This window comes from Erythrolamprus reginae, chromosome 10, assembly GCF_031021105.1.
Source record: "Erythrolamprus reginae isolate rEryReg1 chromosome 10, rEryReg1.hap1, whole genome shotgun sequence".
Classification (NCBI taxonomy): Eukaryota; Metazoa; Chordata; class Lepidosauria; order Squamata; family Dipsadidae; genus Erythrolamprus; species Erythrolamprus reginae.
The window spans coordinates 45,412,843-45,427,401 of NC_091959.1; the positions used below are offsets into that span (position 1 = coordinate 45,412,843).

Genomic DNA, 14,559 nt, shown 5'->3' on the forward strand with positions numbered 1-14,559 from the left:
AGTTTAATTTCACAAGAGGTTTGATTTACTTGAGTTATATGGCGTTTAAGTGTTCCCTTTGTTTTTTGAGCAGTGTTATCAGAGTAGCAAAATTGCCTAATTAAAAGCTGAAGTGGAGAGGCTCTAACCAAAATCTTTCATTCTACAAGTGCACTTTTTTTTAAAGGGGTGCCCATTGGCTGCAATTTGTTCAATTATGATCAATGGAATGGCTCTGACAAGCCATTTATTACTAAATACTTGATCTGGTCCAACAGTTCCAATTATTAGGAATTTCCAGATGTCTTAAAGGGGGTAAAACGTGGTGTACAAATATGCTCCAAAGTCTTTACCAATTGCCAACCAAATCTTGCATTCCGTAATTTGATTTGGCCAGCTAAAAAGGCATGAAATACAAGATTTAGCAACATTGAGGGACAGCTGCCAATTGTATACTGTATTTCAAAAGATGTAGCTTTAGGTCATGTTCACACACACAAAATTGTCACTACGCAATTTTTATCTTTGCGCGCTGCAGAAGCCCAGCTCATGGGTTTTATTTACTGTTCAATGCCTCGCAACGAGATGGGTGGCCAATAAATTTAATAAGTATTTAATAATCTTAATGCAAGTGTAGCCCAGTTAACCTTTGACCAATACATCATGCAAATGTTGCAAAAGGATTATTTCCATTGCTCCAGGAACTGAGGTCTAAAATGAGGTGATTCTAAACTTCAAAAAAAAAAGAGGGTGGTGGTGGTTTCTGGTTGCCATAATTTTAAAAGTTGAACTATTTCAAAACTTGGAATTAATAGGAGGTAGGATGGTTACTCTACTCCAAGATGACACAAATAGTACCGCCTGCTAACTCGGGCAAAATAATTCAAACACAACCAGCCACTTTCAGAGGATCTAGTAAAGAAGTATACTTTTTTATTTCTTTTCTTTTGAATTTCGCTTTACTCGGCCGACAGGTGGTTAATCAAAAAGCCCAAAGCCCATGTCTTCATCCGATTCTTCGGATTCTTCCTTGACCTCTTCTTTGGCTGGAGCTGCAGCAGGAGCAGCTGCTTCGGTCACTGTGGGGGCAGCGGCAGCAAAAGCTGATGGGTCAGCTAGGAAGGCCTTCACCTGCAGATGGGGAAAAAAAATTCAGTTGTGTTACAATTATCAAAACATCCTCTGGCTATTTCTGCTTTCCCAGAATTTCCACAGAAGGTTGACAGGGTTTATGGGGACTGAACCCAAAGGAATAATAGCCAAGGGTAGACTGGAAACTAGGCCCGGTAAACTTGTAAGTCCTCAACTTACAACCATTTGTGTCCGTTTTTTAGCAGAGTTATACTGATAATGTTTAATTCCTACCTTTTATGGGATAGAAAAGGTGGAGAGAGAAAAATTCTTTTCTCTATCACACAATACTAGGACGAGGGGGCCCTCCCTAAAGCTCTTAGGTAGGAAAATGAGGACAAATCAAGGGAAATATTTCTTCACCCAGAGGGTCCTTGGTTGATGGGATTCCCTTCCAGAAGAGGTCGTGACAGCTGTCAGCCTGGATAGCTTCAAGGCAGGATTAGACAGATTCATGGACGCCAAGTGTATCATAGGTGGTTATTGAAACGGATGTCCAAGTGCCGTCTCTATGTTGGTTAAGGCAGGTAGGGTTCCCTTGGGTCCCATTTGTTGGGTTTCCTGCCTAAGCAGTGGGTTGGACTAGAAGACCTCCAAGGTCCCTTCCAAACTGTGTTGTTGTTATTATCTCTATTATTCATTAAACATGAAACTCGGTCAATTGAACCTTTTAGGAAGTCACAAATACCACTGATGGGTGCTAATAATGGTTGATACGGGTTGCTGCCAGCATCCTAGGTATTGTTATTATTAGTAGTAGTAGTAAGTAGTAGTAGTAGCTTACCTTTTCAGCTAATGGGAAAGAGTAGTCTGTCTCCACGGACACAGCTAGGACTCGCTTGTACCCATTGATGATGGAGTGGGGCAGAGAGGCCACAGTAGGGTAGCCGATCTGCAGGCAAACGCTGGCTACGTTACGGACACCCTGCAAAGGACGAAAGATACAGGTTTGCAAACATCCCATTCACAAGACAACCTTCAGCTGCTTTCAGTGTGCCCTCTAACCTCCACGTTCCAGAAGCAACGGAAAAAGCTGCTATAGTTTACCTTAGTATTCAATTCAATTCATTAGATTTGTATGGCGCCCCTCTCCGAAGACTCGGGGAGGCTCACAACAATGATAAAAACAATATTACAGTAAAACAAATCTAATATTAAAAATAAATATATAAAACCCTATCGTATTAAAAACCAGACAACACATACATACATATCACATACAGTACAACTGTTTAAATCTGTAGGTACAATGGGGAAGAGGGAGGCAGTCTAAGACCTAAGACCAGCGGCCGATAAGGTCCCACAGAGTTGGCCTTCTCCATGTCCCATCGACCAAACAATGTCGTTTGGCGGGCCCCAGGGGAAGAGCCTTCTCTGTGGCGGCCCTGGCCCTCTGGAATCAACTCCCCCAGAGATTAGAACGGCCCCCACCCTCCTTGTCTTTCGCAAATTACTCAAGACCCACCGTTGTCGCCAGGCATGGGGGAGTTAGGATATTCCTTCACCTAGGCCATTACAAGTTATGTATGGTATGTTTGTGTGTATGTTTGGTTTTTATAATAAAGGTTTTTAGTTGTTTTATTAAATTGGTTTGTTACATGTTGTTTTTTATCATTGTTGTTAGCCGCCCCCGAGTCTGCGGAGAGGGGCGGCGTACAAATCCAATAAATAATAATAATAATAATATTGAAAATTCATTGAGGATGACTCTAAGGCCGTGATCCTTCACAAAGGCCACGGCACAGATAGGGTCATCTTAAGTCGCGGAGCCTTGCTTACTTCCAGAAAGCGCTTTTGCAAAGTATCCTCGGTGATATCCAGAACCTCGGGGTTGTAAATGCTGCCGTTATCGAACACTTGCTGGATGATGAGCCCGAAGGAGAAGGGCGAGATGTTCAACATGTTCAGCAGGGTGGCTTCGCTGGCGCCCACTTTGTCTCCGGTTTTGATCAGCTGCACGTCGCTCTGGGGGGACGAGAAAGAACGGGGGGCGGGGTCAGAAAACAACAGGGGCAAGTTCACAAAGACACCTCCCAACTTGATGACATGTGACGGAGGGTCTATGACGGGAATGGCGAACCCTTTGCCCCTCCCATAATTTAATGCCCCCATGCGCCATGCCCCCCACAGGCATGAACACCTGACCCATCCTCCCCCAATTTCCCGACTTCTGGTGGGCCAGGTAGGCCCGTTTTTCACCCACCCACAGCTCCAGGAGCTTCCCTGGAACCTGGGGAGGCCAAAAATGTCCTCCCGGAGCTTCCGCGCGGTTCAAAAATCAGCGGGACAGCGCTGGACCTGAGCGAGGGCAACGGTTTGAGTGCCGGCTCCACCATAGGTTTACCATAGGCTCCACCATAGGCTCCACCATAGGTTTACCATCATGGGTCTATGACAATGATAGCGAATCTATGGCACGTGAGACGTTGCCCTAGCTCAGCTCCAACATGCATGGCCAGCTGTTTTTGGCTTGCACAGAGGCTCCGGGAGGGCATTTTTGGATTCCGGAGAGCCTCCTGGGGGATGGGGGAGGGCGTTTTTACCCTCCCCCAGCTCCAGGAAAGCCTTTGGAGCCTGGGAAGGGCGAAACACAAGTTTTCTGGGCCACCAGAAGTTGGGAAACAGGCTTCCGGGGGGAAGCTGTTTTTGCACTCCCCAGGCCTTGAATTATAGTTGTGGGCATTCGTTGTGGACGAATGGGTTGCGGACTTCAACTCCCAGAATTCCTGAGCCAATCATGCTAGCTCAGGAATGAAGTCCACATGTCATAGAAGAGCCAATTTTGCCTGCACTAGCCAATGTGTGGCCAAAGGGCTCTTAACTCAGGACTCACCAAGATTTCAATGGTGCCTCTGGAGATTTTGGTGGTGATGCCCAAAGCTTGGAAAAAAGAGGTCTTCTCGGGACCCAGGCCAGTGTTTTGAGCTGGCACAAGGACATCGCAGGGAGCAATTGCTCCAGCCCTGGCAGCAGCTGGTACCTAGAGAGAAAAAAAGTATCCGCAAATATTTTTAAATAGTTTTTAATGACTTATTTACAGTTTTTTTTAAAAAAAAGACATATCTACAAAATTAAAAGAAAGCAAAACATAACTACTACATATCCTCTAGGGTTATAATACAACTATCATGCTTATGTAATCTTTTTCATTACCATATTTACATAATCTTTTTCATTAATATATTTAATCATTCATTGATATAATTGTTCCATTTTAATATAGTTAAGAATCATCACATTTACACTATTTATTTATTTACTGGTGTTTTCTTTTCAAGCCAATCATGTTTGTTCCAAATTTCATAGTATTCCGAGTCCTCCTTTCCATTTAATTCCATTGTCATTTTGTCTAATTCAGCACAGCACAAAATTTTCTTACTGTATTTTCAGTTGGTACTGTATATCCCTTTGCTTCCAACATTGCGCAAGGCTGTTTCTAGCTGCCATTAAGTATTATAATTATATTCTAATTATGCCATTATGTAATATAATGCAATAATATTTTTTTCTCAATTTGAATCGCACATATTCATCCTCCAGCTCAGCTATGGCACAAAACGCTTGAACCATTCCTATACTCAAGCTTTATTTATTTTTATTTATTTATTTATTAGATTTGTATGCCGCCCCTCTCCGTAGACTCGGGGCGGCTCACAACATCTACCTTGTTAGCCAGAAGCATATCCCGGATTTCGGTCAGATCCTCCTTGGTGAACACAAAGCCCACGTTCCCACGGATGTGAGGCAGCAGCCTGAAAACAACACAACCAGCATTATTTATCATCGTTCCACCAAGCAATTTAAAACAAGAATAATGTGTGCTAACCCTTCACGGAACAGACAAAGCTAATTTTGGATTAAATTTTTACTAGCTCAGAAAGGCAACTTTTCAGAAGGGAGTTTTGCAACAAAGATAGAATTCTATATAGCATAGAATTCTTTATTTATGCATTTATTTAATTGGATTTGTATGCTGCCCCTCTCCGAGGACTCGGGGCGGCTCACAGCATATATAAAAAAAGAACAGTAATATAATCCAATTAGTACTACAATATTAAAAACAATTAGAAAGAGAAGATTAACCTAAAAAATCAACTTATTAACCAAACATTCAGCAATCATACTTAAGGCATTCAGTGGTCAGGGGAAGGTCTAAGAGTCCCAAGCCTGGCGGCAAAGGTGAGTTTTTAAGCTCTTTCCGAAGGCAAGGAGGGAGGGGGCAATGCGAATCTCTGGGGGGAGTTGATTCCAGAGGGCCGGGGCTCCCACAGAGAAGGCTCTTCCCCTAGGTCCTACCAACCGACATTGTTTGGTCGACGGGACCCTAAGGAGGCCAAATCTGTGGGACCTCACAGAAGGTGGTCTCAGAGATAATCTGGCCCTGTGCCATGTAGGGCTTTATATTGGCTAACTGTGATTGGACAAACAAGGAATTTATGTTTGGTGTGTACAGGAGCTACTTGATGAAAAAGTCGGAGACCTCTGCTCGGAAATGGGCTCCTGCCCTGGGGGGGAGGAGTGGGGGGGAGGCCACCGACGCAATAGGGGTAGTAAGTTTATGCACTATTTATTGAATACTTAATAGTTTTTTTTATTGCCCTTCCTTCTCTAGTACCTCAGTATGACCCTTAATTACTTTTAAAATAGGAAATAAATAGTATGTTTTTACCCATAAACGCTTTAATCATTTCAATCATTATCTAGAGCAGAACTTTCATAGCAATTAAAGAAAACTGAGCTACTTGCCTAACCTGTTATCCTGCTGAACATTGTGGGTTCAGTACAAACCCTTAAAAGGTTCCTGTGTTCCTCAACAAATAATGCTGTCTGTCATTTGTCCCTTTTGTGGCTAATCCAGATAATGTGACTTAATCAACTGAGTCCAAGCACCAATTTGAAAACTTGTCTTGGTCGGTAAGCCACTCCCACCCAGTCACATGACCTTTAAGCCAACCCTTCACGTGATTGTCAAGCCACTCCTACCCAGTCACATGACCATCAAGCCCCACCCACAAAATAAGTCCACAGCGTGGCAGTAAAAATTTTGACAGCCCATCCCTGCCTCTGCCCTAGAACACTTGAGATCCCCAGAAGTTTTGGAGTACTAACTTTTCCAGAGCAGGGTTGTTTTCCAAATGGCCTCGGATGGCCTTACGCATCATGGTATTCTTCCCCATGAGGACGACGGCCTTCCCGCGCAGGGACATCCGGATTTGCTGCATCTGCTTGGAGCCGACATTGTCCGCTCCCACGATGAAACATTTTGGATAATCGTCCAGGAGTTGCTAAAGGAAGGGATAAAACAATGGGTTTTGGAGTCGTCCTTATTCAAATAAGTAGGCAAACTTCAAAGGGAACCGACATACTCAAAACCCCTCAATCTGTTTTATTCTTGAAGGGAGTAGTGGCATTATTCCTGATGAGGAAAAAGGGAGAAATTGTAGGGATGCCCCCGCAAAAACATAATTAGCATTTTCTTGTATTGTTTTTTTACTCTTTTCTGACATAGGGTGACAATAGTTCTGTATTCATCCTCTGCATCTGATAATGGCCTAATGGATAACCCACAATGTATCATGATTACTACTACATGCCATTTTATTTCCTGATGTATATTTTTTATACAATTTTACAGTACACCATCTTATTTATTTTATCTATACCGTTTTATTTTTATTTATCTATACTACTTTATTTTTTATGCTTATCTATACCATTTTATTTATTTTATCTATACCATTTCATTATTTATTATTATATATACAATTGGACTTTTCATCTATACCATTTTTTAATTTATCGACTTTATACCATTTTATACCATTTACTTTATATATATATATATATATATATATATATGTATGTATGTATGTATGTATGTATGTATGTATGTAGATTGTTCTGAGTTCGGGTTTTGCCCTGTGTAATATTTTGCATGTCTATACGACGTTTCGGTGAAATCACATTCACCATCATCAGGCTGAAGTTCCAAGCTTCGTGTTGTTGTATGGAACTTCAGCCTGATGATGGTGAATGTGATTTCACCGAAACGTCGCATAGACATGCAAAATATTACACAGGGCAAAACCCGAACTCAGAACAATCTACATACATATACCCGTGACAATTTACGAAAACACACACACACACACACACACACATATATATATATATATACCATTTCATCTATATGCCATTTTATTTCTCTCTCTCAAAGCCATATCAAAGTAAAGAGAGAAAGAGAGAGAGAGAAAGAAAGAAACAAACAAACAAACAAACTCATTCTATGGTGAGACAGGAAGAGAGGGATAGATTCCATGGTGAAGGAAGGAAGAATGATGGAGAAGTTCTAAATCAACTGAAACTTAAACAGATATTGGAAAATAACCAGTGTTATCAGTCTATATTGTTATATTGTTATGTATACGTTATATTTTTTTAATGTGTTACAAATTTTAAAAACTGCAAAGTTCCACAAACAAATTATTACTAAAGTTTGATACCAGGTTTTTGTACATTATCTTTTTTAAATGTATTATAATTTTTTTTTAAATGCAAAGTTCCACAAACGATGACTCAACTTTGCCCCAAGCCAATTCAAAATGAAATGGGAATAAACCTACTATTTAAAACGAAAGGAAGGGAATAATTATGATATCTGGACACTGTGGAACAAATGGATAAGAAGGAAAATTAATCTACAATGAAAATGTGTACGATGTAAGAATATATTCATAGATATATAATCTTATAGCATACGGATAAGAAGGAAAAAGCTGGATGCTAACTTACTTGCAAAATACTTGGATTTGTGTTAATGTTTGTTTATATGTTGTGTTTGTATTTTTTTTTAATGTATAAAATTTATAAAAAATTACTTTTTTTAAAAAAAAATCTGTTTTTTCAATCCCTGAGCTTAAGCACAGCCTCTTCTATGGAGTTTTCCTCCTTGGCTGATGCTGACAAAGGAATAAGGGGAGGGGGCAGGTTTGCCCTCCCCCAGTTGCCCCCCGCCCACATGCTCAGGAGCGCCCCCACCCCGGACTTACGATGATCTTGAGGAAGTAGTTGGACTTCCACGTGGCTCGGTCTTCCCTGGGCATCGTGGTGTCCCAAGGATCGCGCGACGGGGCGGCGGTTTAAAGACAATGGAGTTCTCTGAAGGAAAAAACAAGATGGGGAAAAAAATTAAGCCGGGCCCGAAGTAGGCCGCGAAGGCCGCCGCTCGCGTAACCTGCCACAACCGACCTACCTCACGAGGCCTCCGTAGAAGAAAAGGAGTGGCGCGAGTAACGCCGCCGGCTTTTATAGGCGGGAGGCCTCGGCCAATCGGCGGGCGGCTTCTGCCGGGCCCCGCCTTTTTTCTCCGCGGATTGGAAGAAGAGGAGGCGACAGAAAGGAGGGGCGAGGTAAAGTTCACCCCCTCAGGTCTGATAGGCTGGAAAGGACGGTCACTCAAAGGAAAGGGTTCTTTGATTTCAATCAGGAAGCCTCCAACCGTGGAAACTTTTAAGACTTGTGGACTTCAACTCCCAGAATGCCTCAGCCAGTCATTTAAATCAGGGGTCTCCAACCTTGGCAACTTTTAAGGCTTGTGGACTTCAACTCCCAGAATTCTTCAACCAGTCATTTAAATCAGGGGGTCACCAACCTTGGCAACTTTTAAAACTTGTGGACTTCAACTCCCAGAATTCTTCAGCTAGCCAGCAAAGCTGGGGAATTTTGGGAGTTGAAGTCCACAAGTCTTAAAGTTACCAAGGTTGGAGACTTCCTGATTTAAATCACTTAAAATAACTTTACTGCCACTTTCAATGCAGGCTAATCAGCCTGCTTTAAAATGGAATTTCCTTTCTTCAGAGCTCAATTACAGCTGATCGGGCATTTAGCAGCTTGGGAAAGTTTTGTTTTGGTTGGAAAAGCTGGGTTTGTTTTGTTTTCTAAACCCATAGAAGGGGGGTGGGGCAAGAATTCAGGATGCAAATAAATTACACTGCTCAAAAAAATAAAGGGAACACTCAAATAACACATCCTAGATCTGAATGAATAAAATGTTCTCATTGAATACTTTGTTCTGTACAAAGTTGAATGTGCACAACAGCAGGTGAAATTGATGGTCAATCCGTGTTGCCTCCTAAGTGGACAGTTTGATTTCACAGAAGTTTGATTTATTTGGAGATATATTGTGTTGTTCAAGGTTCCTCTTTATTTTTTTGAGCAGTATATATAAAAGCAAAATACCCCTCGCTCTTCACAAAATCTCCAGAACTGTAAAGCCTACATGCGTGAAACTTGGCACGTATGTTCCTCTTGGGTTCTAGGCCTTTGCTAAGAAAGGATTTTTCAAAATGACTATCAGATCATTAATATTTCTTATTATCCGGTATTATATTAATAGACTGCCCTTATACTATTTCCTGTATTTTCTTAGGATGGATCTATCTATATTTTATCTTAAGATGGATCTATGTTTATCCCAGGCAAATTTAAATTCAGTGACTGTGGATTCCACATCTGCTGGAAGTTTGTTCCAAGCATCTACTACTCTTTCAGTCAAATATTTTCTCCTGTTGCTTCTGATCTTTCCCCCAACCAACCTCAGATTGTACCCCCTTGTTCTTGTGTTTACTTTCCTATTAAAAAACACTTCCCTCCTGAACCTTATTTAACGCTTTTGCATATTTTAAATGTTTCGATCGTGTCCCCCCTTTCCCTTCTGTCCTCCAGAGTCCAGACTATACAGATTGAGTTCATGAAGTCTTTCCTGATACGTTTTATGCTTAAGACCTTCCACCGTTTTTGCAGCCCCTCTTTGGACCCGTTCAATTTTATCAATATCTTTTTGTAAGTGAGGTCTCCGGAACTGAACACAGTATTCCGAGGTCAATGTTCCAGGTCTGTCAGAAAAGCCAGGTCTTTCTACAGCTTTCCAGAAGGCCAATAAGGTGGGGGGCAATGCAGATCTCAGGAGGTAGCTGATTCCCGAGTCGGGCCCACCACAGAGAAGGCTGTCCCTGGCAGAACTTGCCAGCCGACACTGTTTAGCTGATGGGACCCGGAGGCCAATCCTGTGGGCTTTTATTGGCCACTAGGAAGTATGTGATGTGTTGCAACCTTAGCAACAGCCGGGTGCACCCCGATTGGCTGTTTCAAATGTCAGGAACTGTGGCGCCTCTGATTGGCTATCGAACCTGACAGCTCCATATAAAAGAGTTGTCAGAGCGCAGCTTATTTATTTATTTATTTATTTATTTATTTATTTATTTATTTATTAGATTTGTATGCCGCCCCTCTCCGAAGACTTGGGGCGGCTAACAACAATAAAAAGACAATGTAAACAAATCTAATATTAAAAATAATCTAAAAAACCCCAATTTAAAGAACCCCTCATACATATACCATGTATAAATTCTATAAGCCTAGGGGGAAGTGAAATTTCAATTCCCCCATGCCTGACGATAGAGGTGGGCAAGGAGGGTGGGGGCAACTCTGATATCTGGGGGGAGCTGGTTCCAGAGAGTCAGGGCCGCCACAGAGAAGGCTCTTCCCCTGGGTCCCGCCAAATGACATTGCTTAGTCGACGGGACCCAGAGAAGGCCAACTCTGTGGGACCTAACCGGTCGCTGGGATTCGTGCGGCAGAAGGCGGTCCCGGAGATATTCTGGTCCGAGGCCATGAAGGGCTTTATAGGTCATAACTAACACTTTGAATTGTGACCGGAAATTGATCGGCAACCAATGCAGACTGCGGAGTGTTGGTGTAACATGGGCGTATTTAGGGAAGCCCATGATTGCTCTCGCAGCTGCATTCTGCACAATCTGAAGTTTCCGAACATTCTTCAAAGGTAGCCCCATGTAGAGAGCGTTACAGTAGTTGAACCTCAAGGTGATGAGGGCATGAGTGACTGTGAGCAGTGACTCCCGATCCAAATAGGCCCGCAGCTGGTGCACCAGGCGAACCTGGGTAAACGCCCCCCTCGCCACAGCTGAAAGATGTTTCTCTAATGTGAGCTGTGGATCGAGGAGGACGCCCAAGTTGTGGACCCTCTCTGAGGGGGTCAATAATTCCCTCCCCCAGGGTTATGGATGGACAGATGGAATTGTCCTTGGGAGGCAAGACCCACAGCCACTCCGTCTTGTCTGGGTTGAGTTTGAGTTTGTTGACACCCATCCAGGCCCCAACAGCCTCCAGACACCGGCACATCACTTCCACTGCTTCATTGATTGGACATGGGGTGGAGATGTAAAGCTGGGTATCATCAGCGTACTGATGATACCTCACCCCATGCCCCTGGTAATTTTTGCAGTTCTGTCTTCTGCTGTTTGTTATTGTTGTCGCTCGCTGCCTTGTTACAAATAAAGTTTGTAAATAATAAACAAATAAATAAACAAATAAAATGAAGTCCTGACAGCTTCTGGGCAGTATTTAACATGGTAGAAGGCAGTCTCGATGATACTCTGTCCCTTTGCCATTTAGGGCTTTCAAGGAAAATGGCGTCCCGTTTTCATCCCCCCACACAGACGCAAGGGCCATCGAAGCCACAAACGACACCCAAGCCTGTCTCCAAATCTTTATTGAGCATCATCACAGGGACTTTTTTTTAAGAAGGGGAGACAACACATTGCAAAAAAAGGGGGGGAGGGAATACAGAAAATGGAGAGGGGGTGGTGGAAAGAGAAATATAATTCCACAGGAAAACCTCCCCTTCTCTTCCTGAGCAGAACAGCTGAAGTTTTCATCACGAGCCGCTTCGTTTTGAGGCACTTAAAAGAGTTATATGTTTCTTTTTAAAAGGGAGTGAAGCACAGGAATATTTTTTTTAAAAAAAACACTGCCTATATCGCCAAAGCTACAGTAGCGTAAAATAGTCCACCCCCCAAAAAGATGGGGATTTTTTTTTTTTTTTTAAGAAAAAGCACAGAAAACGAGGGGAAAGGCACATTTTTTTCGTGTGTTAATGGATAAAACCATTTTGATGGGCCTGTTGAAAAGCAAGATAAAAACAGCTGGGATTTCGAAAGAGCCTCCATCCCAAAATTCAGGCTTTGGAAACAAAAAAGTGGTGGGAAGAAGGAACAAATGGTAATGGAATCCCTGCAGATTTTATTCCGCTAATCGTTTGCCGGCTCTAGGGGACGCTGCTCATCCCCATTTCAAGGCAGAAGCAGAGGCAGGGACGAGAACTTACCCCTGTCACATGGCGCTGGGACTCCAACCAGGTTTTTCAGCTGACAAACCCAGCGTCTTAACCAGTGAAAGCCTGCTACCGGACTGGTAAGATGCTCCATTCCGGTAGCAATTTGGGAAATGCATGTGCAGCTGTGATGCCCAGACATGCGCATGCATGCCCCCACATGAGATTTTGCTTCTGCGCATGCAAAATCTCATGAGAAGATTCTCGCAGAAGCAAGATTTCGGCATGCGCGGAAGCAAAAATATTGACGAAAATCGCCAAAATCTCACGCATGCGTCCTCATGCAAAATTTTGCTTGCTGTGCAAGCACAGAAATGAAATATCGCGGTGACGGCGCACATGTGCCCGCTGGGCCTGTGCGCGCCCCCGCAACAGCCTTGGAGGGAGCACCGGTAGCACCGAAGACAGCAGGCCTCCCCTTGTCTTAACCCCTGACCGTCTCTCATCCTTTGAACCTTCTCCCTTTAAAAATATAAAATAAAATGCTCGGAGAGTCTTCAAAGACTCCGACGCATGTCAACTGCGGAAGATGTTTCTTAAAGCAGCAACCGATTTCCGCAAAAGTTGGGAGAGGATATCTCCAGTTCGATCCTAAAAGGGTCGAACAAACACCCTCCTAGCTTGTCTCTTTTACCATCCGGGACCCCCCGGAACCAGTGGGGCAAAAAGAAATTGAAAAAATTCTAGGGTAAAAATTTACACGGCAAACCACATCCCAACAGCAACATCTGTAATAGGCACTGGAACTTATAATTAAATGGGTTAATACGTGTGCTTGTTAAATCAATAAGGCTCTTTTGAAAATCCAGGAGAAAGCCAGACAAATGCGTTTTTTTTCCATCTTTGCTTCTACAAAATCCATTCCAGTTGAATCCTGACCTATATATAAAAACTACTTAATAAGCAAAAAGAGAAGAAAGAAAGAAAGAAAGAAAATATACATGCACTCCTATTAGATTCCGCTTCTCCGACCCCGTCCCCCAGTTTAAAAAAAGGATTCATATATATTTATATATATATTTATATATAATTAATAGTTGGTTTTAAGAAAGCATCGATCGAGGCTCATAAAAAGACAGAACCAACAAAACCTAGGGTCCTGCCCGGGGAGAAAAAAACCCCAACCAGATACTTATAAAAAGCATCCGTCGAAAAATCATTTCATAAAACTAAACATTTCCATATAAGAGATTTAAAAGCTTCGGGGGGGGGGGGGGGTTTCTTGTTTCGTTAAGCATTCGAGACCCAGTGTAAAAAAGAGAGAGACAGAAGAAAAATATGCCACTTATCTCACCCAAACACACGGCATTCGGCTGAATAGCAAAACGGTTGTGTGTTGTCGTTGTTTTTCACAATCAAAACACAGCAGAACAGCAAAGGTTTGGTGAAATCGTTACGTCGATATAAAAAACAGTTTTTAAATTATTGCTCAGAAAGTGACGTCTGGGGAGAATCTTACACAAGCACACAAGACACACACACACAGGAGATTCCACTTCCTCTTCATCTCCTACATCAACCCGCTCAAATTGCTGGATGCGGTACAACCCGCCAGCCAAAGAAGGCGAGGGTTTCCTGGCAGGAGATATACCGAGGCGCGAGGTTCAGGAGAACAGTTTCAGGAAGCAGTTCTGACAGTAAGGCTTGTCGTTCTGCTCTTTGAAGGTCCCCTTGTTGAGTTGCTTGAGGCAGAAGGCACAGACGAAGTGTTCCGGGTGAAATTTCTTCGCCATGGCGGTGATACAACGTCCCGTGATGGGCTTCTGGCACCCGGAACAGAGCGAGCCTCGGCGTTCGTGGTAATGCACTTCGCAGTAGGGCTGCCCGTCGTGTTCGAAGAAGCTGCCGTTGATGAACGGGGTGAAGCATTCCTGCATGGGAAAAACAAGGGAAGACCATTCTCAGCTTCCGAGCACAATTTTGATGCCTTGTGTTGTGGTTAGCTCTGGCCCTGCTCCTGCCCCAAGGACCTGTGGATGTGGGGGAGACATCCATATGCTGCAGGCCTGTTTTGCCCCGCCCCCCCGGTGGAATCTGCTAATGAAGGCTCCTCTGACCAAGAAGACATGAGTGACAGGGAGGAGGAGAGTGTGGCAGACAGCTCAGAAGGAGATCAATTCTCTAGCTTCTCCTTGGATTCAGAACAAGAGTTAATGATACAGCCACGCATGCGGAGAGCGATGCATAGGCAGCAACAACTGAGAAATTATTATCAAAGAAAATGAGGCCACCTGTGGTTGGGTGGGGCTGTGGTCATT

The 14,559-nt window shown here is 43.2% G+C and overlaps 2 protein-coding genes across 3 annotated transcripts in view; both read right to left on the reverse strand.

Moving 5' to 3' along the window:
- Positions 1-880: 880 nt before the first annotated feature.
- On the reverse strand, positions 881-8,360 carry RPLP0 (ribosomal protein lateral stalk subunit P0). The gene is made up of 7 exons (XM_070763114.1): positions 8,160-8,360; positions 6,220-6,395; positions 4,775-4,862; positions 3,944-4,090; positions 2,890-3,075; positions 1,895-2,035; positions 881-1,110 (listed from the first exon to the last, which is right to left on the reverse strand). The coding sequence occupies exons 1-7, from the start codon at positions 8,211-8,213 to the stop codon at positions 958-960; spliced, it is 945 nt and encodes a 314-aa protein (XP_070619215.1). The 5' UTR covers positions 8,214-8,360; the 3' UTR covers positions 881-957.
- A 5,159-nt stretch (positions 8,361-13,519) lies between these two features.
- PXN (paxillin) overlaps positions 13,520-14,559 on the reverse strand; it is a 59,639-nt gene continuing 58,599 nt past the window's right edge. For both annotated transcript variants that reach the window (XM_070763112.1, XM_070763111.1), the window contains exon 11: positions 13,520-14,172. In XM_070763112.1, coding sequence (XP_070619213.1) covers positions 13,906-14,172 — 267 coding nt within the window. In that variant the 3' untranslated portion in view covers positions 13,520-13,905. The remainder of the gene's footprint in view (positions 14,173-14,559) is intronic.